We start from the raw sequence: 23,368 nt of genomic DNA on the forward strand, positions 1-23,368 counted from the left end.
ACAATTTTCCTTAGCAGACACTGGCTGGGGAAGAACTTTGTTTCTAATTGTTATTTGAAAGGGGCATTAGAGGTAAATAGGTTTTGCAGGTTTATGTAGCTTCAAAACCCTGCCAAACTTGTTTGGCTAGAAATGGAATTCCGGCAAAAAGAATTGTACATGCAAAGGCAATGCTGATGTCTAACTCATAACACTTCCAACTATTGTCTGTTGTCAGCTAACGAGAGTGAACGAAAAATTTATTTAATATTTTTTTCAGTTTGCATTTGGTTTGCCTATGTTCACTGAGTGGCAGTGTGTTCTGACTAGTTGTGCATCTTTTGTCCTCTTTCTTTCCTCTCCTTCAGCAGAAGGCAGAAATTAAAACGTGATAAAAAAGAAAACAAAATTTGAACCGCAAGCAAAGGCAAGAAATCCTAGGTGTATTGTGCATATAGATTTCAGTGCTTTCACATAAGGTAGTTTTACCCCCTTGGGAGCTGCATCAAGAGGTAACTGTTTCTCTCTCTTGAAAGCACTTAAGCTGAGCTACAGCTCACCAGGGCAAACTTATTCCTTGCTCTTATGTTCAGGAACAATAAGGAGGGTGGTGCCATTGGGCATGTGCAGAGTGCATTTCCTTCAGCATTGAGTAATCATGACCATCCCCACAACACCGGTGATTAGCGAGTGGGCCTTCCAATCACATTTGAAAGTTGGCACTTAAATCCAGTGCAGCCACTTGCTTGGCTACTTGCTTTGACAAGTGGCTAATGGTAATTCACAAGAGAGGCAACATCTGTGGCACGAGGAGTCTGTCTCTGGCATGCGGTGCTTAGAGAGCAGCAACCAAGATACCTCAACCAGTAGATGATGAAATTAATGTGTCCAATGCTACACAACCTCAGCATCATTAGATCTCAGCAATTCCCCTTGTCAACTTTGCCTGATGACAGTCCTTTCACAGCAGCCTCCCCCACCCTCCAGATGTGTTAGACTGCAACTCCCATCATTCCCACCCAGCATGGCTAATGGTTAGGAAGACGATTTTAGAGCAGAATTGCAAGGGGCTATGAGCAGGAGTCTTGCTTTCTCTTATTCTGCAAAGCGACCTTCCCTGACCCCGTGCGGCCCAGATATTTTGAACTACAACTCCTAGCATTCCTGACCATTGGCTGTGCTGGCTGTGGCTGAAGGGAATTGTAGTTTGAAACAACTGGTTGGGGAAAGGACTGCTTTAAAGCACCATGCGTGTTGTCTGTACTGCAATCAATCAATCTACATAACATTTTCTTGTCTTTAAGATGGAATGCAATTTCCACAGCTAGTTACCCAGCGAGAAAATGGCTGCAAGGACACCAATAACATTTCATTAATTGCTCATTCCCCAGAGTGCTTACTCCGACGCGAAGCCCTTTGAAAACTGCGATGGGACATGCAAGAAGCGCTGGGAAAAGGTTTGACGTTTGGAAGGGAAAGGAGAGAAAAGGGGTGGGGGTGGAGGAGATGCCCTAGTTGTTCCACAGGCCGAGAGACTTCGGGTGAGTAACAATAAAGGCTTTCAAAGGCGGGTGGGAGGAGGCGAGGACGGAGGGGGGGATATATCTCTAATAAACGTCGATCTGCTCAGGTTCTTCCTCCCTCGGGAGTTCAGAGCGTTAAATGAAAAAGGAAATAGTAGAGAATAGTACTACGTACTACGACCAATTCCGAAGGTAGCTCAGCTGATACGAAGTGCAAACTTTAAACAGGAAAGGATGCGGTTGAGCAACGTAACAGTTGCTAAGAATGACTGTCTTCAGTCAAGAAGGGTGTGTGTGTGTGTGTGCGTGTGTGTGTGTGTGTGTGTGTGTGTGTGTGTGTGTAAGAGAGAGAGAGAGAGAGAGAGAGAGATGGTTCAACGGGGTATATAATAAAGCGATGTCTTCGGCAGCTTTGGGAAACATTTGTGCTGCGATCCCAAAAGCGGTTCAGCCACGAGGTTGGCTGTTGCCGTTAGCTTCAAGGCTACTGTTCCGGAATAAGCACTTTCGGAACTGCAGCCTCAACCGCCTTGAGGACTGCGCTCCTTCCAGCTCTAATCTTTTGTAGTTCGAGCGATGGGACCGAGAAAGAGCAGCAACGTGAGGCGCTCCTATGCATATTTACTCGGAAGTAAGTCGCACTGAGTTCAATGGGACTCACTTCCGCCTAAGTATGCATGCGGGCAAAATCGGTTTTCAATTTGGATTCCAGATGTGGACTTCTCCTTTGAAGTGGGCTCTGAATTACTTGACTTCAGATCTGATTATTTAGTCGCTCCACATAACCCCCACCATCACCCCCACCACCACAACCACAACCACAGGATTCAACTGGTAAAGATATTGCCAGGATCATCTCCTCATCTTCCACCACTCCCCACCTCCTGTGGTGTGGTGTGGATATGAGGTTACCCAAAAGCTTTGCCCAGTTCCCCAGCCCCGGACGTTAATTAGCAACCTAGAGCCGGATCCACAATCAACTTAAGCCAAAGTCTGGAGATCTGAGCTGATGAGTCCCACTGAAAACGCAGAAATCAGCTGACAGTACAATCCTATTCACGTTTACTTAAAAGTAAGTCCCACTGAACTCACGGAAGTTCCCCCTGGTTACGTGTCTACTCAAAAGTAAGTGGGACTTACTCCCAGGGAAATCTGTATAGGATCGCTGCTTTAATGCTGTTAAGTGTCTCGAAAGGTGTGGATTTTGGGGTGGGAGGGGGTGGGAAGATAGATATGCGAGGAAGGGATGGCGTGGCGCTTCTGAAGGAACCTCCTCTGGCCGACCCTTCGCACGGAACCATCCCGCTCGGTGCGCGTCCTTTGGGATGTATCCAACATTTTAGCCTTATCCCAAGTCCCCTACATTAAAGTGGTTCTACTCCAGTGGAGGCGAGTGGCTTCGATTTCGGTGGGGCTGAGATTCTATTCTGGGATTTAGTCGGAAACCAGCCAGAACTCTAAAATAACTACCCAAGGTGCTGAACCCAGTTTGAGAATAGGTTTCAGCACTTTGGATAGCTCCTTTAGAATTCCGGCTGGTTCCGACTAAAGAATGGATTCACAGCCCCACCGAAATCGGAGCCACCAGCCTTCGCTGGTCTACTCTAAGCAGGATTGACATTGGCTGCAACCCTTGGGAGAGCAAAGAGCCGGGATGAGTTGGAAACACTCCGCCCCCGCCCCCAGCCACCCCAGAAGGTCCCTCCTTACCTGGGCACCTGGACAGATCGCGATCGGCGAGGCAAAGTTTTCTTTCGGTGGATCGCACGGAGCAGCGACAGCAAGCCGGCGGCGTCGACGGCGGCAGGCTCGGGCTTTCGGCCAGCAGGAGGAGGAAGCGCTCAGCTGCTGCCAGTGGCGCTGACCATGGTACCCGGGCGCCTCCTGACGCGCTTTGGCGTGCCTGGTGGACACGGGCGCGCGCGAGCGCTCCGAGGACTTCGCCCGAGCCACCTTTCCCGGGGCCGGCTGTCGAAACTCCTCCTCCCCGCCCTTCCTATTCGCGCAGCCTGCGATGGGCGAGGACGCGGCGGTTGATCAAAACTAGGTAACCCGACGGCGGCCGAAGGCACTCCAAGCCACACGCTCCCTTGTCCCGCCGGGGTCTCGCGCCTAGGTGAGACGCGACCTGCCACTTTGGGGAACGGAGTCCGGGAAAGACCACCACACTAGGCCCCGGTGTGTGTGTGTGTGTGTGTGTGTGTGTGTGTGTGTGTGTGTTGTGTGTCCTTGATCGGACCGCCATTTAGGATGACAAAAAAGGCAAGCTCGGCTTCCGAACGAAACAGCATTCTTCGTCTCGGGCAGAACGAGAAAGGTGGCGCTTGCACAGCAAAGATAAGATAGCACAAGGGTTACACGCACATTTGAATGGGGTTCCTTCCTACCCGCTTCGCTGCTATGGTCCAGAGGAGGCAGAGAGAACTCTAAATCAGATATCCTAGGTGCTGAACCTATTTCAGTGATAGCTTTCAGCACCCTGGACAGCTCGTCCAGAGTTCTGGTAGCCCAGAGCGGATTCATTGCCCCACTGACGTCGGGGTCACCAGCCTTAACTGCTATGGTCCCCAACCTGTCTAGCAACAGGGGAGGGGCTGGAGGTGTCTGAACACGGAATTCTCAGCACCCGCTCCTGCAGACTACAGTTCCCATGTGGCGTTTTGGAGGAAGCCTAGTCAGTTCAACTGCTGGAAATATGCATTTGGTGGTTGCAGATAGGAAGACTGGAGTGGATTCAGATAGAAAGCAAACTTTTCCTCAGCCTTTCGCCCGCCACCCCATTTCCTTGGTATATTTCAGAGATATTGGCGTTTGCAAATGTAATGGAAACTTACACTAACAGGAATGATTTATATAGCACTTGTGCAAAGATCTTTGCTCTTTCTTACTGGGCTCAACCCCTCCCCCCGCCCCGGTGTCATGAATATTTCCTTTTCCCCCGACTGGGCAGATGAAACTGGGGAAAAGAGAGCTTGCTCAATGTTACACAAGGGAACAGATCTTCTAAGTCTGTTCCTTGAACCTCAGACTAGATAGAGCAGCTGAGTGGGAAAATACCCACACGCCCCAACCTGGTGCCCTCCGGATATGTTGGGCTGGGGAAGATGGCATTTGTAGTCCCATCCATTTGGAGGGCGCCGGGTTGGGGAAGAATCTCATGCTGGTTTTTTCCTACACAATCTTTGCCACGTCCCTTTGTTGTGGGCTGCTTTCAAAGGTTCGTAACTCTCTTCCACACCCACCAGAAGACCAACAAAAGAGAGAATCGGTTCTGTCGTTTCTTTTGACGGAAACCAACTACCACCGCCACGAATAAGCGTCAAAGCTGCGGTCCTGCGCACACTTACTTGGGAGTAAGCCCCATTGAATTCAGTGGGACTTACTTCCGAGCAAACGTGTGAATGTTCCTGCTGACACTCCTTCTTTCTTCTCCAGCAAAAGTTGTAGTCCTCAAAATCCGCTGTTTCAGAACAGGCCGTTTTCGGGCCATGCACGTGCAATAGAGAGGCTAAGAGCGGAAGAGCCGGTTGAAGCACTGGCGTCAATGTGATCCTTCCAGCCTGTCATATTTTCTCTCCACCCTTCCAATCCCGTATCCAGATCCACCCTATCTTCCACTAAGCCTGGAACTACCGACGCCACGACCACTAAAACGGAGCCCAGAAAGAACAAACCGCGATCAAGACATCAGCCCACCCATTCGAGCGGAATGTTCTCCTCTCCAAATGCCCGGAATCTCCAGTCTCTTTCATCATCAGCAGCAATGGAACTAGAGATGCCCATTCCGTTAGAAACCCTCCCTCCCATCCCATGCATGTTTACTCGACAGTAAGCCCCATTGAGCTGAATGGTACCTACTCCTGCGTAAGTGTGGATTGGGTTCGAGCCTTAGATGTAATAGTAAAGCGTTTTGATGAACTCTTTTCTTTTGATCAAATAATAAAACGAGCAGAAATTTCGTCGCTCGTCTCTCTCCCCCTCCCTCCCTCCTCCTTACTTTCCCCCTTCCTTCTTTTCTCCCCCCTCTCCCTCCCCTCTTCTTTCATTCTTTCACGACACAACTTTCTTTTTCAGTCCATTTCCCCGGCCTTCTAAAAGTCTCTGGCCGCATCGTCCAAAGCAAACGCGCGTCGTTGTCAAGGGCGCTTGGCCATGAATTCCCCAAGCGCTCCTCAGAGACCCCGCAAGTGTTCCACGCGGCTTCTGATGCTTATTCAAGGGAGCTGCAGGGGAAAACACGCAGCCTGCAGATCTGTGAAGAAATGATCGAAGCACATCGAGGCGCGGCAGGAGCGCTCCGGGTGGGCGGGGGGTGAGGCGGGCCTGGGCTGGGTGAGACCCCGCGCTCCTAGGGGAAACGAAACCGTCGGTTTTCCGGAGCTCCGAAACGAAATAATAGCTCGGATATGAATTTAGTACACATTCACACGGGACTAAATCCTACTGGGACTTCATTTCTAGTAGATTGAGCAGACTAAAACCGCAGGACTGAGCTGCCAGTGGCCAGATCCTATATCCTTGCTGGTTGACTTTCTCAATTGCACCCCCGCCCCCATAAACAGAGGTTTAGGTACTGGAAAAGGGGATGTAAGGCTGCGATCCTCTGATGATCTACCTGGTTTACGTCGATTGGATTTACTTCCGAGTAGACATATTTAGGGTCGGGGGTGAACACGGATTTCGTGAGGCCCTGAGAACAAAACGGGCTCAAACGGATCGTGGGAAAGCGTCTCTCAAAAATGTAGCGTCAGCTTACAGAACCGTTATCCTGGGGCAGGGCGACTGTACGCGTCCCGACAGAGGCGGCTGCCTTTCCACTTTTGAACCCAGAGGACTCCAGAGACTATTCACTTGATCTCGCCCCTGTTTGGTTTGAGCAAGGCTCAGTCACCCGTAGAACAGAGCCATTGAAATCAATGGGACTTACCGTAAGGCATGGCTCACCCATGTCCCATTGATTTCCATGGGTCTACTCTAAACCTGGATCCAACCCGTTCTCAGAAAGGCGATGGCCAAAAGGGAAATGCCCCATAAGAGTCCCCACCCTTCACCTGTTCTGTTACCTAGGGACGCCTTACCATTTCAGAGCGTTGAGCTGGGAAAAGCTCCATCCAGCCGGTTTCTCCTATGGTGATCGTAAACCAGCGTGAGTGACTCAAACCTAGAACCCTCCTCTCCCCTCCCTCAGTTACGAGTAATTGGCTTTCTCTTTGGGAGGGTTGTTAAAAAGCTGTCCAGAAACACGAAAAACGGAATTTGAGGAATGGTTAGTTTGGTGCCGTGTTCATTTCGATGTGCTCTTTTCCTTCATCTTTCTCGAGGGACCGAAATCAAAATGAATGAATGGGAGACGTGAACGCATACGTGCTTACCGGGAAATGCAAAAGGAGAAGCGGGGTGGAAAGAGCTAGGTAAGCTGGTGCCCTCCAGGTGATTTGGACTAAAATTCCCATAAGCCCTAGCCTGCACGGCCAATGATCAGAGATTATGGGAGCTGTAGTCCAAAACATCTAAGAGAGCGCCAGGTCGCCTACCCTTCAAGAGGAGGGGAAAATGACTGCGAGGTGTTAACACCCCTCTCTCAAGCGGATTGAAATTGACCAAAGTACGCTGCAAAGTGGTTAACTTTGGTCAAGAGCGCAGCTTTTTGGGAAGACGTGGTTTGCGATCCTATGCCGTTACTTAAAATTAAGCCCCGTTGAACTCAGAGGGTTCTACATAGGCATCTGAAATCAAGAGCTGGGTGTCGTTGACACATTCCATGGAAGTCCATACAGACACCCACCCACCCCAGATACTGTTTGCTCAGTAGTAAGCGCCAGGAAGTTCGTTGAGCCTTACTCTCAGGAAAGAAGCGTAGGGCTGCAGTCTTAAGCATCCCATGGATACGCAGCATTGCGGCGAGGGAGACGCGCAGCAGGATCTCGAAAGTGTTTACTCAGGAATAAGTCCCATGGGTCTCCAAAGGATTTTCTCCCTAGCAGGCTTACTGCTTAGAGGTGCATGTTTACTCAGAAGTAAGAAAGAGTCTGTCCAATTGGACTGCCTTAGTGTGTCGGTTTAGGATGGCGCGGCCTCAGCCTCCTGATGAAACGGCCACGATCCACCTGACCCGGCAGTTAGCCTGTGCAAACTCCGTCGAAATGAATATAAATTGCGCAAGGTGTTTCTTATCCGCGACCCTTCACCGTATCCTTTCCCTTCCGTGCTGAAACTGACAGAAGCGCTTTTGCTGACTCATATTCCGCTCCCCCCTCCATTGTACTAAGTATTAGACAGCGAGATACTAGCCAAAACGTGCATTTCTGAAAATCCCATTGCCTTCAAATCTTTATTAGAAAAATCATCATCTTCATCATCAATCATCATCCTGTGTTTTAAATTCAAAACTAACCAAGACGATCCAACCCAAGTTAAGTATTTCTACGGCTGAGATCCTATTTATACTCCACCGTGAGACAAATCTTCTTGAACTCAGTGCAACTTACGTCTGAGTAAACATGGACAGGAGAGGACTGCATGTTTAATGGGAGAGACTTAAACACCTATTTAACTTGCCTAGTGATGCCAGTGATGCCATCTGATCATGAAATATGAAGCAATATTTTGGTGGTGGGGTGGATGGGTAGAGGTCAATAATACTAGTTGGCATTTTGGGTGGTAGCAGTTTTTCTAAAATCACTCTATTCTTAGCAAGTTTTATTTCCTATAAATTTATTGAGTGGCTCTTATAAAACAACCTAGCTAAAGCTCTCCAAAGAACCCATTGACAGTTTATTTATAATGGCTGTTTACTCAGAAGTCAGTCGTACTAGAATCAACAGGGCTTATAGCACAACCATAGATGACTACTTAGAAGTAAGTCTCACTACGTTCAAGTTACTCCCACGTGAGTATAGGGTTGCAGCCTACTCCTTAAGTAAGACTGCGATTTCATCCACACTTACCTATGAGTAGGTTTCATTGTCTCAGTAGGGCATGCTTCTGAGTAGATATGCCTTGGACTGCACACTGAAAACATGCTTAGGACTGTGTCTTTAGCCTTGACATGCAAACAATGAAACCAAGACAACAGTTCCCCTGGAAGGTCGTTTATTCAGCTCCACATTAGTGTAGCAGGTTCAGACTAAAACATTGTACCGTATATTGCATTTACCAGAATAGCAGCAGGACAGGGGGGAAAATGGTTCCAGATCCCACCCTCCACTGCCCAAGGAGAAAAAAAAATGACGTGCCTTTCATTGCCGGCAGTAAAATATGAAACTGATGGAAAGTTTCCACATAGGTACCTATCTATTTATGTACAAGATTTATTGAGTCCCTGGATCTGTATTTTTTGCAACTTATTCCGTTTTTTTGTTTAATTTTAAAATTACTTTAGTGTTTTGCTTTTAAACATATATTCAGACAGGCTAGGCTGGTTCTTCTTCACACATGCATCACTTGGTAGCAGGAACATCTAACAAAGATTTACCTTTGTGGCTAGACCCTTGTAAACCTAATACCACAACTATACCTTTAGATCACAATGGGTTGGATCCAGGATAATGCCATGATTGGAGTAGACCTATTGAAACCAATGGAACAAGTTAATGTTGACTAATTTTAAGTCCCATTGATTTCAGTGAGTCATCTACTCTAGCTATGACTACGTCTGGATCCAACTGAATTTTTTTCAATGGAGTCATTTCACACATACCACCGGCAAATGTACCATAATCAAATGCAGAAAAACCAGTGCAGGTGTGCACCAGTTCCAAGAATAGCATTAGTGGCTGTAAAGAAATCAAGTGATGTACATGCATGTGTGAACCAGTCCAAAGTCAGACACAACAGAGAGCTTCAGCTATGGGGCGGTATATAAATGTAATAAATAATAATAACATTGCAAGAAAACCTCTTGGCATGACAGACTTTGTTAGGAAGTTTGGGAGGGGTACCCTCCCAGTTTTTAACTGGAGAGGACCATCACAGATCAATACAATTGCACCATTCATGTGTTAGATAGTTATTTGCAGCTTTCAGTTTGGCAGGGTGTTTAAGGTAATACCTTGAGAAAGAGAGAGAGAGAGAGAGAGAGAGAGAGAGAGAGAGAAAGAGAAGTAGTCAAGAAGAATGCTGTCACATCAAGACAAAGGTGAAAGTGTAATATATTGGCACATAAAGATAACAACCAAGTTGCTCTCCACCTCCCCACTGGGATACGATACCCACTCTCTAAGTATAGTCATAGTCTGAAGAGTCGTCTTCAGAAGCTCCTCTGAAGCCTCTATGGCAAGAGTCTACACTATTCTCTTCAGCACCCCCTGCAGGTTGGAGATTTCTACCCTTGCCACGGCGCTCTTCCATCTTGATGGTATCATAGAGTCCTTTGGGTTCCTCATCCAGGAGGATGTTTCTCTCCGAATGCGAGGGTTTCACCTGGCAAATGTTTTTGAGGGTGAGGAGGACTGGGGCATAAAGCACATTGATGAGGCCCATGCCTAAGTTGAGTTGCACAAAGCCAAAAGAGTGGACAATTTCCCCAGCCACAATGGGCCCCAGGGCGTATGCCACCGAGTAGGAGATGTCGGCGATGGCATAGACGCTGCCATAGACCGACACGTATCGGACGTCAACTAGGAAGGCGAGGGTGGGCAGCAGGGCGGTGTCCACCAGGGCAATGCCAAAGCAGATGCCACACAGGGGGACCATGAGCTGCCAGAAGTTCCTGCAGGCAGGCACCATGCACGAGCTGGCCCCGATGGTGGCCAGCCCCAGGGCTCCATAGAACCATTGAAGGTGGGGGTACTTGTCGGCCAGCTTGACGGTGATGTAGACCCCGAGTACATGGGGGAAGAAGGCTGGCAGCCACGTGAGGCCCATCTGCCACTCATTGGCATCCATGGTCTTGCTCATCCAGGTGGAGATGGTGGGCTCCAGGAAGGCCAGGGGGATGTTGCAGGTGGTGAGGGCCCCGGCCACGACTGCAATGTAAGGGTCGATCATGAGTCTGTGGATGGGGGTGCCCACGGGCATGTTCTCCCGAGTCCTGTCCCCAAAGGGATTGATGGCTAAGAGCAGCAGGAGCCCGTCCACGAGGGAGACCAAGGACAGCACCAGGAAGGGCACCTCCTTGCCTGCAAAGTGGTACAGGATGCCTCCGAAAGGGGGCGCCGCCAGGCTGCCAAAGGAGATGAAGGCCAAGGCGATGCCCAGCGCCCGGTTGCGCTCGGACTCCTCCGTGTACTTGTCGGCGATGAGGGCGATCCCCGACGTGTCGGCGAAGGCGGAGCCCAGGCCCTGCAGGCTGCGGGCCGCGAAGAGGGTGCCGTAGTTCTCGGCGAAGGCGAAGATGAGCGTGGAGAGGAACATGACGCTCAGGCCGATGAAGAGCGGGATGCCGTAGCCCACGCGGTCGATGAAGGTGCCGCTCAGCGGGTTGACCAGCAGCTGCAGGATGGCCTTGGAGGCGAACAGCACCCCGATCTTGACGTCCTCGTTGTCGGTCCGGTAGTGGGGCCGCAGCATCGACCTCTTGCTGGTGCTGTTGGGCCACGCGGCGCTGCCGTTGGCGGCCCCGGCGGGCTGCTGCTGCTGCTGGCGCCCCATGGCGGCGATGTAGTCCGGGATGATGGGCACGATCACCATGTAGAGCATGTTGTCCAGCAGCAGCGCCACGCACACGATCACCAGCAGGAGGCGCCGCTGGCGGTGCGACTCCTGCAGGGCGCTGCTCAGCGCCTTGGTGCGCTGGCCCACCGCCGCCGACAGCTTCTCCACCGCCGAGCGGGGCCCCGCCGGGCCGGCGGCCTCCGGCTCCATCCTCCCAAGGCGCGCGTCGCTCAGGGAGAAGATGCAGCAGCAGCAGGCGCTAGCTGGGCATGGGGCGCTGGCCGGAGGGGTGCAGCAGCAGCCTCGCTCGCCCCACCAGTCCGCCTGCAGGCACCCCTTCCTTCCTTCCTTCCTTCTTCCTCCCTTCCTTCCTCCGGCTCCTGCACTCCTTTCCTTCACTTCTCCGCTCCCTTCATCCCCGTCTCCTCGGGCTCCGGTTTCCCAGGCTCGGCCCAAGCTGCCCTCCTTCCGCGCTCTTCTCCGCGCTCCAGCTCCCGCTTTCGGCGCGCCTTCTTGCCGACCCGCCGCTTCCTCCCCGTCTTAAGCGCTCCCCTTCTTCTCGGGCTTGCCCCCCGGCTGCTGCTGCTCCTTCCGCGGGACCATCGCGCCTTCCCCTGCCGCCACCTCGCCGCTCGCCTCCGCCGAGCCTTCCCCGCCCGGACAGCGGCGCGCTCCCCCGCGCTGGGCGCTCCGACGGGCTCGTCTCGCCCTTCCAGCCACACCTCCTCCTCCTCCTCCTCCTCCTCCGCCGCCGCTTGCCCTCTTGAGGACGCCGACTAACTTCTCGCTCGCCCTTCCCGGTCCTCGCTCCCTCTGGCTGCTGCTGCTGCTCTCCGGTCCTGCCCGAGCCCGGGCTCGCCTCCCCGCCTCCTCCGCTCACGTCGGCCGGCCGAGCTGCGCCGGGGCTGCTCCTGGGCAGCGGGCAGGCGGCCTCCTCCTCGGCAGTAAGGAGGGCGAGTCCTGCTCTGCTTGCCGCCCCCTCCTCCGTCCCCGTCTGCTAGCAGCAACCCTGCCAAGGCAGGGAGGTGGCCGGCCCCGAGGGCTGCCCATCCATCAGTCCAATCAGAAGAGCGGGGGCCAGGATCGCCGGCGCCCCCTCCCCGCCCAGCTCAGGGGATCTGGGCGTGCTCGCCGCCGCCGCCGCCGCCGCCTCCCCTCTACAGCTCCAGCATCCTGGGCTGGCTCGGAACGGCTTGACGGAAGCGCGGACTGCCTCTTGGTGCCCTCGGCGGCACTGATGGAGTTGCAGGCTCTGACTTTGCCTTCCCCGCCTCTTTCCCCACCCCACCCCCAGCCCCAGCCCCACCCCCAGCCCCCAGCCAGCTTCCCCTCGTTCTTCTCCCTCACCCCCCCCCAACGCTCACTAGTTGTGACGCACAGTTAAGCTTGGGTCCCCAAGTGGTTCCTGGGCCAGCTGCGTCTCTTTATGCTAATTTAACACATGGAGGAGTCTTAGCCAATTGCTAAGACCAGAGCCTGAACCCCAGAGCAGCAGCAGCAGCCCCCCCCCTCGGAAAAGAGGGAGCAGGGGCAGAGGGTGTCTGTGCGTGTTGAGCCAAGTGCTGCTCTGTGCGGCTCGACAGAAAGTGGAGAGGCAGCCGCTGGAGCCGAAAAGGCAGCGCCCAGTCCACAGCATCCCACTCGCACAGAGCGAGCCACACAACGGAGAGTGCCCAGGAGGGGTCCTCGTCCTCCTCCGCCTCTCCATTTTTATCCTCTCGGCAACCCTGTGAGGTAGGTTAGGCTGAGAGTCAGTGACCGGCCCAAAATCACCCTGGTCTTGGGTGCAGACAGCCCCGTATTAAATGATGGCATTCATGCCCATCATTTTGTATATTGACCGTGAACACAAAAAGGGAGACAAGACAAATTTGTTGAAGAAAAGCCGGACGTTTTTTCAGCCTCTTGCTTTTTATTAAGCCTTCTTCAAGAGGTTGTCTGCAGAAATTATTTACAAAAGACTGCCTTGTGTTTATACACTGCTGACTCCATTTATGCGCTGGTAAATAATTCCTGCAGACATTGTTACAACCCTTTGAAGAAGGCCTAATAAAAATCAAGAGGCCGAAACGCATTGGGCTTTTCCACAATAAATTTGCCTGTGGCATCCTGAGACTTTTCTCTCTTTTTATGTTCACCTTGGATGCTCACCTGCCTTGCACCCTTGTATATTGCATGTGGACGCCTTTAAATCCTAAATTCAAAATACAGTGGGATGTCCTTCTCACTGAACATAGGACTGTGCTGTAAAAGTGTTAGTACTACCACCACCACCACTACCACCACCACTGCTTCTACTACTGCTATGACTCAAAACAACAGCAGCTTTTCGTCCCACTTCTTAGCCCCAAACAGGTTCATGGCTAACAAGACCATCTCATTACAGTATAAACAGAATAAAATATAAGGCTGCACATCCATACATGCATACTTTTACTGAGCAATTGGGCAGAGAAAAATGACGGTGTATTACCCTTTATATTTCCATCAATAAGGCTGCAATCCTTTCCCCACTTGCCCTGAGAGGAAGCCCCAATGAACTCGATGGGACTGTCTTCTGAGTAGATTCTTATAAGACTGCATTGTAAAAGGGTTAAATGTAAATGAAAAGCAAGCTAGACACTCTGGGAAGGTCCTGGGCTATCACTGCAGAGGGTCATGCAATGGGAAAAGCCCCCCTTCTCTCTGCCCCATCCCCATGGTCCCCACTGATTAAAAATGGTAAAAAGATTCAAATCTGTTGGGATAAAGAATCTTGTTTCCCTTCATCCTTCTTTTAAAATAATCATTGCTCTGGCAGTACGTTCCTGAGATGTCTTTTTCTTAAGCTGGGTCAAGAAACAAGACCTTCTAGAGGAAAAAAAAATGTTTGAAGCAAAATATCAGAAGCGAAGTTTTGGCTGCATTTGCACACACAGTTAACAGTGTGATTGGACCGAGATCTACCCAGGGGATCCCCAGAACCTCTCCTGCTCCCCCTTCTCCTGCCATTGCTCAACTGCTCTGGTTGAAATGGGCCAGCCTTGTTTTAGGCAGAATGAAATAGTTGCCAGAGGCATTAAAGGGCAGCAAACGGCCAGTTATTTCATTAATTCCATTTGTTCATTTATTTTACTCCAGGAGTGATAATTTATTATACAGATGCCATGTCATTTGGTGTTACATAGTATTATGTGTTTGTGGAAAAGGCCACCCATGTATTTTGCCAGTGTGAAAAGGTTGGAACTGATTTGAGTATGAATGAAGGGTGGGCCATTCTTAAGCTCAGAGCAGTGTGTGTGAGTGAGAGAGAGACAGAGACAGAGACAGAGAGAGAGAGACAGAGACAGAGACAGAGACAGAGACAGAGAGACAGTGTATGTGTGAATCAGTGTCCAAGGAAACTACAGTCTGGAAGAAGCAGAGCAGTATAGTTTCCTTAGAACACATCAGGTTTATCTGGAAATTCGCAATGGGGAAAGTCACTCCAGTAACCCCAAATTTGTGTAGTTCACACAATGCATGTTTATCCCTTGATGTCATCCAGCACTCAAGTCTTCTCAACCAATTGCATGAATTGTCTCCATTGAAAAGTCTTGTTTTTGACTTGAATGGTCAATTTCTGGAAATTATTTCAGGGTGGCTCATTCCACGGGAATGTGTCTAATATAAATGAAGGTCTCACGTCTGTTTGTGGGTGAGACACCACCACTGAAATGAAGGCAGGGCATTTTTAAAAAAAGTAGATGAATTTGTCATTTTGATGCAAAATGTATGAATCTTTACCATTTTTAGAATATTAGTGTGTTGCAGCAAAAACAACAAACAGTCTTGGGGCACCTTGAAGTCTAACAAATGCACAGCACAAGCTTTCATGGTCTGAACTCCCGATAATGCTTCATGAATCTGATGAAGTGGGCGTGAAAGCTTGCCTTATGCTATAATAAATTTATTAGTCCTTTATTTAAGATGCCACATGTTTTCGTAAAGTAAAAATTCAATATTGTTGGAGACTTCAAAATAGAATATTTCCATCTATATATGATGGTAGATAGAATTTCAATTATCACCTAAGAGGTTTCTCAGATTTTTGACTACTGTGTGTATATTCTCTATAGATCCTACATGCCCATCTGAATGCATGGAGATTTTGTTACAATGCCATGCAACTGTAAACAGAGAATGAACAAATAGCAGAATGAAGCTTAAACAGTGGCTTATGTACGGGATATAGTTTTGCAGAACTATATCCAGTACATTTGAATTTCATCACTGCTTTTAAAAGGTTGTAAAGAAATGGAGGCATGTCAAATATATATGCTGGTAAGAAATGCTTAGTATTTGCTTCATCTACATCTTTATTTGTTGAAATAAATGGACAAAGTTTTTAATAATAACATTTGAAGTCTTTGTCTTCATGCCTGCTAGTGTGTTTCTCTTCTTCCATAAGAAGGGAGCCCTGTGGTTATGATGACGGACAAGGAGTTTGATTGATGGATTTTTTTTTATCCATCTTCCCTTTGAATGCTCAGCAGTGGTGGCCAGGGGAAGGCTTTCCTTCCATTGTGAAGAGCAAGAGCAAGGGATCTTGATCTAGATTGGGACCAACTCTGGTGGGGACAATGAGTTAAAGCCCTCTTTCTCCATGCCATGGTCATGATCAGGCTTCCTACCCACCTCAACCCTTCACTGGTTATGTCTTAAAAAAAAGCCAGATGATGTGAATAGCATCACATCTATTTTGGCCCTTACACACAATCAAGAACCTTTTTGTAATGGAACAAGAGACCAGAGACTTAAGTTGGTTGTGCATAAAAGTGCTCCAATAGAAGGATTTAAATTCAAAATTCGTTGGGCTTAATGAACGTACTTCTGCAGTCCAGGAGGTTTCCTTTCCTTTCCTACAATTGGTGCCTTTGTGTTCTTCCTTTCCTGTTGACCACACTGTATTAGGCAATCAATTGACAATACTGGACTGGTATGATTCCCACCCCCTAGGCCTTCAATCATACTGCCAAGAATCTGGAAACTCTTTTATTGGAAAATTGGCCCTATTTAATCACTAGCAAAGCATTATGGTTGATGTTAGAGCTGGAATGAATTTTTGCAAATATTCACCAAATTTCCACATTTCATTTTTTTCACAGTTTGAATGTGAACGTTCAGCTCTGAAACTTGAATTCCAACTTCAAATTCAGCATTTTTGCCTTTGCTGCATCATAAAATATAGAATCAGTAGAACAACAGATGATACAAGAGCAAAATAGCAATGGCAGTAGTAAAAATGAATCAGATTATTCGTTATAAGGCTGGGGAAATAAAACAGTTTTATCCCGGAGTTTAAAACTCAGCATCAGGTAAGCGTCTCTGGAGATGGTGTTCCATAGTTGAGATGCCACTGTAGAGAAGACCCTGTCTCCAGTCCCCAGGCACTTAACCTCTGGACGGATCATTTTAGCACAGCCTTCCCAAGTTGTTGTAAAACCGGGAAATGGAGGTATCATCCCTCCCTGCTCTTGGGATCCCCTGTGCATCATTAGGACATGCAGGGATGATCCTGGGAAAAAAGGCTGGTGTAGAAAGGGCCAAAATCTCCCCAGCTAGACAGGCAAAATCACCCACCTAGCTTCCATGCTTTGGCTGCCCTGCATTAGATAGTTGTCAGCCTCTGAGTTCAGGAGCTGATGACTATCTCCCTAGGTTTGCGCCCTAACAAATCAGGGTGGTTGGGAGACAGGAGAGGTGCTGGGCGAAGAGGGTGTAGTCATTTAGTGAACGCTGGCATGCTGGAGTTGGCCCCCAGGCCTGGGGTTCCTCACCCCCAAATAAGATCTACCCTCCATGTTTCCCCCCCAATCCCTAAAAAAGAAAACCAAGCTAGTGTTCACCATCACATCCATTTCTCAAACACTCTATTCCTTTACGAAGAACTGGCCACAGACACCATGACAAAGGTATGGAGCCCTCACCTACAGCAATACTTTCAGGTCCGTGAAAGCTTAAAAATAAATAAATAAATGATAAATATGCAACACTGGGGCCTTTTAAAACGAGATGCTCTAGAGGTGTCACCAAGGAAGCCTCCATGAAAGAAGCCAAGGGAGGAAGAAACCAAGAGTGCTTTAGAAAGAGAAAGAGCAATGAAGGGCGCCCGCCTTAGTTGAGATGCACGGCACGTTGGCAATAAGTGGTAATGGGTTTGTGGCTGAGGCAGCAGGATGGGGAGACATTGACTCTGCCTTCTTGCTGAGCTGCAGCCAAGAGTATCGGAATCTTTGGCCCCTGTTTGCCAATGCACTCTATTTGATTACACTTTCACTTTTAATCAAAGAGAAAGCCATTTCCCATCACGAAAATGGAATCCGTCCGAGTTGGGAGGGTGGGTTTGAAGCGGGACCTGTCGCGTCTGGAGAACACTGAGGGGCTGCTTCTCAAGGGAACTGAGACGACATTTATTATTCTTATTCTTAGCAAGGAGAAGCCGGGATTACATTTGCTAAGAGGGGCATAATAAATTTAGCCTGCGTACTAAATCAAATCAGCTGATAGGATGGATGAGTCATTCCTATGCGGACTTCATTGAGCGGGCATGAGGAAGGGGACCTTTGCAAAGTGACCCAGAAAGATGAAGGGGCTGGGGGTCAATATGATTTTGGGGGTCCCTGCTGGGGCCATTTGTGTGGGGGGCTCTGGAGAGCAATGTGACAGGGGCAAGCAATACACATTGGAGTTGAGATGCCCCGGGGGTTCTTGGCAAGAGACCCCAGACAAATTGCTGCAGTTGCCGTTGCCCTCTGGGGCCCTGGTGGCGCCACTGAAATGTCTTGGAATGAAACATCAACTCAAGCAAAGGTAGTTCACAGACAAAAACGACCATTTCAGCTGTGACAGGAAAGCGCATTCCCAGGGCGGCCTTGTGTGACCTGGCAGTAGGGAAGAGGCCTTGCATTAAAAATGTTCTCTCATCCTTGACAATAAATCTGTGAAAGTTACTGACCAACATTAGAAACAACAAAACCAAATTAGTGCTCAAATCTCTTTGTCCGGCATTCATGGTCTACAGACACGCCGCCCGCTGAAACTTTTTTTGGGTAAAGCTTCCTTTCATGATCACCTGAAGTTTGCTCTCACTCACCACAGGCAACCACACAAAAGGCTATTTGCAAGCATCTCTTTTTATTTTGAGGCAAGACAGCTTTCCGTGTTGAATTTTGCACATTCCCTTAGACTGGGAATTTCCAGCACATGTGCCTAATCTGGCCCATAGAGGTTCCATATTTGGGCCATATCTGACCCAAGGCGTAGATGAACAGATAAGCAAATCTCATGATAATCTCATGAGTTTCTCTACTCTTTGTCCAAATCCTAGAGACTAATCGCAGCTCAGTTATGCAAAAGCTGACACTGACAGGTGCTCCCCCTGTGCCCACGGAAATATCACCAATCCCCACCAATTGCAACATGCTGTGGCAATGCCGTAATCACGCATGGAGTGAACTACTTCATGGATGGCCTCCATCATCACACAACCCAGCAGACACAAGAGCCACAAGGCCTGGCAGTCACATGGACACCGCCATGCCCTTGGCAGGGCACACTACTGTGGTGGTGAGATAGGGAAGAAAGAATGGACATCCTGAAGTCTGAACCACCTCCCAGTGAACAGCCACAGGTGTAGACAAAACACTCAAGTAGTGGATTAGGAACAAGGCTTTACTTGAAGGACAAACTTTACATCTTAGGGTAAGATGGCTGAGGTCAGCCCTGTGGTCAGCATTGCATGCAGGCAGGGACAAGAAGAATGAAGTAGAGGTAGGAGACAGGAAAGGATAGAACAAGCTTCCTGGCAATCCCCGATAGCATGAGTCCTGATAATACATCCCATCCCCATACTCAGTCAGCAGCAGAGCTTATGTGGGAGGAAACATATATGGAGAATGCATGGGGTCCCCCGGAGAAGGCTATAACCCAGGGGGGCAGGGAGCCACTGGCCCATGGGTGAAGTGTGGATCTTCAGGCCTCTTAATCTGGACCTTTGGATTCTCTTTGGGACAAAATATCTGGAGTCCACCAGGCTGGGGAATGCTGCTGTATGTGGAATGAGAGAGGGCCACTATATTGTACTTTGTCGCAGGTAGCAAAATGTCTTGGGCTGGTTCCAGGAGAAAGGCACATCCTTGTTATCCCCCAGATGTCTTACCTATGGATGGAACCAGTCACAGAAACTGGGATCAGGGCAGTGTGTGTGGGTTGTAGATGGACCTGGTTCACACATAATGACAACCTGAGTGTGGGTTGTTGCTGAACCATGGGTTGTTGTTGAATCGTGGATTGTCACTATATGTGAACCCTGCACTATTGTTTAACTATACCACCAATAATCCAGGAAGAGAAGTCCATGATCCAACGACACCCAATATTCAACCATACTCAATCTGTACTCTGGGATGTCATTACAAATGAACCAGGCCGTTGTCTTACGGAATATCACAAGCTGAACACACATGAGGTCGTAGGGTTGCACCCTGGATACAGGCACTCAGTAGAAAGGGCTGGGAGGAGACACACTCATGTAGGCCCACCAATCAGCTCCTTACCTAGCAATGAGGATGATCAGGGGTCTGGAAACAAAGTCCTATGAAGTAAGACTGGAAGAACTGGGCATATTTAGCCTGGAGAAGAGAAGATTGAGGGGAGACATGATAGCACTCTTCAAATACGTAAAAGGTTGTCACACAGAGGTGGGCCAGGATCTCTTCTTGATCATCCCAGAGTGCAGGTCACAGAATAATGGGCTCAAGTTACAGGAAGCCAGATTCTGGCTGGACATCAGGAAGAACTTCCTGACTGTTAAAGCAGTATGACAAAGGAACCAGTTACCTAGGGAAGTTGTGGGCTCTCCCACACTAGAGGCCTTCAAGAGGCAGCTGGGCAATCATCTGTCAGGGATGCTTTAGGGTGGATTCCTGCACTGAGCAGGGGGTTGGACTCGATGGCCTTATAGGCCCCTTCCAACTCTACTATTCTATGATTCTTCCCTGACTCAGGTTGCCTATCAACTTGCCCTTTGAGAGACGCATGACAGATAGCAGAACAACAGCTGCACCCAGGGCTGGCTCCAGGTTTTGGAGGGCCCTTGGGCAAAGCACCCTCAATGGACCCCCCCCATGTCCTTTAGTGAGTCTATCTATTCATTGTCATTGTCACCAGCTGCTGCTCCTCCTCCTCCTCCTCCTCCTCCTCCTCTTTCTCATCATTGTTTCTGCTTGCTTGCTTGCCAGGCAGAGAGCCAGTGTGCAAGTCAGCTGCGGCATCCTTTTAACCACAACCTTTACCTGGGCAAGAATGAGAGAGGCAGGTGAACAAATAGGTTGCAGAGTTGAAAAGGAGGAGCAACTCCAGGGCTCCTTGTCAGTGGACCCCTGTTGGGCTGTGAGTCCTTTGCAAGTGCCTGTCCATGCCTACCCTGGATGCAGCTTTCCTGGGAGGCAATTGTAAGTGAGCCAAGGATCTTTCTTGCACAGTAGAGGAAAAAAGTTTTGGTGTTAAGGACACTTAATGATTCATAGGCTTAATGTCGTTGATATCTTCAGAATGCTCATTTCCTTAATAGCTTTTGTACTTAATGTCTTTAATAAAGATTTCATCTTTTTAAGGGGTTGGCAACACATTCTGGCATTCATCTCTGAGCCTGCTTGTTCTTTCTCATGGGGACCTGAATGACTTTTCCTTCCATGCAGAAAAGAAAAGAAGAAAAAGAAGCATTATTATTTAAATCCATGGTTGTACAAGCAGCTCTTGGACAGAAGAGTGAGAAAATGGATGCAAAAATACAGGCAGGCTGTAGCTTAATGGTAGAGAATCAGTGCAATCCTATACAAGTTTACTCAGAAGTAAGTCCCACTGTGTTCAATGGGGCTTATTCCTGGGCAACTGGCCATAGTAGCATCCCTGAATCTGATGCCCTTCAGATATTTTGGACTTCAGCTCCCAACAGCTCCAGCCAGTTTAGCCAATGGTCAGGAATACTGGGAGTTGTAGTCCAAAACATCTGGAGGGCACCAGGTTGGGCAAGGCTGGAGTAAAGGATTCCAGGCAGCAATACTCGTGTCAGTGAACTCTGCCCATGATTGTGGAACACTACATTTGATGGGTTAGGGCACCTGCAGCTTTAACTGTTGTGATGAAGAGGAAATTTCACCAGGTCCTCCATACATACAAATGAAACCTGCTGAAATTCCCTTTTCTATGCAACTGTTAAAGATACAGGAGCCCTGTCCTCCTTTTCATATGGTCACCTAAGGGCTTTTTCATACAAGGCATTTATAGTGTGTTCATTCCCTTTCATGGTTCTTTACAGGTTCTTTAGATGACATCATGATGCTCCAGTTTTGCTTTTCTGCCTAACCAGCACTTTCAGCAATTTTTTTAAAGATGGGGAAATGCAGCATTTAATTGTGAAAGTGAAAGAAAGTGTGACTTCCTCTTGTGTATTTGTGCTATTCTGCTATACCACAGTGCCATCAAGAGGTTATGTAGCAGAAAAGCAGGAAAAGAAACACTCTTTGTGTAGCGCTCAGATTTCAATTCTCTGATGAAACCAAAAGTAAAAGCAGCAGATTATCAACTGATTAACATCTCTCTCTCTCTCTGTCTCTCTCTCTGTTGTGTGTGTGTGTGTGTGTGTGTGTGAGAGAGAGAGAGACTTATCTAAGGCTACCCAGTAAACTTCAGGCCTAAAGGAGGAATTATATTTGTTTGTTCATTTTTTAATTTCAAAACCTTATGCCCTGCCTTTTGTTTTATTATTAAGTGAACTCAAGATGACTACAAAACACAACCTCTCCATCAAGTTACTGAAATCTCATTTCATAAAAGACAACCACAAAAAGAGCAGTATTAAAATAGCAAGCCAGAAGGCTATTCAGATTTCAACACAGATCCCCATTATTCAAGCCTAGTAACATAGCCAGAATATCACACCAGTGTCTCAATAACTGTATTTGCAAAGCACTCCCCCTATATGCTGGCACTACTGGTCTCTTTCACTTTACACTAGTTTATAAAACTCACCTCACTGGCCCCATCTCTAGGCAAAGTCAACACAAGAGGCTGTTTCACACATACTTATTCAGCACCTGATAACTTCAACAGCCATTGCTATGAGAGAAAGAATACATCTAATAGCACAGATAGAACTCACACATCCCTTGACATGACCTCAAAAAACCACACTTTTCAAAGCAGTGGGTTCGCACGTCCAGCTGCCAGTCACTGCAAAGGAGTCATCAAGTGATGTGTGAGTATGTATGAAGCCGCAAGTAGCCTTAGATGTGATTGCTGCATTCCACTTTGTAAAGTCTATAAATTGATTTTATTGTCACATGGGGGATATTTTGGGTGAATGCACCCTCAAGCGGGGACAGCTGGTATTACATATGAATATATGTTTGTGCATATCTATGTGAGCAAGCATGCACACATCTGATAGTAAAGGTGTGATGATTTGTGATTTGTTCTATTAACAATTTTACAGTGCAATCCTAATAATGTTTACTCAGGAGTAAGTCCCATTGAGCTCAATGGGGCTTATCCCCTGGTAAGTGTGCTTAAAATTGCACCATTATTATTATTATTATTATTATTATTATTATTATTATTATTATTTATATAGCACCATCAGTGTACATGATGCTGTACAGAGTAAAACAATAAAATAGCAAAACCCTGCCGCATAGACTTACATTCTAATAGAATCATAATAAAACAATAAGAAGGGGAAGAGAATGCACCAAACAGGCACAGGGTAGGGTAAAACTAGCAGTATAAAAGGAAGATCAAAATCAGTTTTAAAAGCTTTAGAAAAAAGAAAAGGTTTTAGCTGAGCTTTAAAAACTGCGATTGAACTTGTAGTTCACAAATGTTCTGGAAGGGGCAGCGGAAGAAAATGGATGAAGCCGAACAAGGGAAGTAGAGACCCTTGGGCAGGTAAGAAACATGGCATCAGAGGAGCGAAAAGCACGAGCGGGGCAATAGTGTGAGATGAGAGAGGAAAGATAGGAAGGAGCTAGACTGTGAAAAGCTTTGTAGGTCAACAGGAAAAGTTTATATTGGATTCTGAAGTGAATTGGAAGCCAATGAAGAGATTTCAGAAGTGGAGTAACATGGTCAGAGCGGCGAGCCAAGAAGATGATCATAGCAGCAGAGTGGTGAACAGAAACCAACGAACTGATGTGAGAAAAAGGAAAGCCAGTGAGAAGAAGGTTACAGTAGTCCAACCGAGAAATAACCAA

At 48.3% G+C, this 23,368-nt stretch overlaps 1 protein-coding gene across 2 annotated transcripts; it reads right to left on the bottom strand.

Annotated features, from left to right (window-relative positions):
- Nucleotides 1–9,719: 9,719 nt before the first annotated feature.
- Nucleotides 9,720–17,162, bottom strand: SLC18A3 (solute carrier family 18 member A3). 2 transcript variants are annotated; one of them, XM_063131650.1, is made up of 2 exons: nt 17,148–17,162; nt 9,720–11,294 (listed from the first exon to the last, which is right to left on the bottom strand). In XM_063131650.1, exons 1-2 carry the CDS (start codon nt 17,160–17,162, stop codon nt 9,720–9,722), a joined length of 1,590 nt encoding a protein of 529 aa, XP_062987720.1. The 2 variants fall into 2 exon arrangements, with proteins under 2 accessions (XP_062987720.1, XP_062987721.1); XM_063131651.1 differs by lacking the exon at nt 17,148–17,162 and having other exon boundaries at nt 9,720–11,306.
- Nucleotides 17,163–23,368: the final 6,206 nt, after the last annotated feature.

The sequence above is a fragment of the Elgaria multicarinata genome, chromosome 8, assembly GCF_023053635.1.
Source record: "Elgaria multicarinata webbii isolate HBS135686 ecotype San Diego chromosome 8, rElgMul1.1.pri, whole genome shotgun sequence".
NCBI lineage: Eukaryota > Metazoa > Chordata > Lepidosauria > Squamata > Anguidae > Elgaria > Elgaria multicarinata.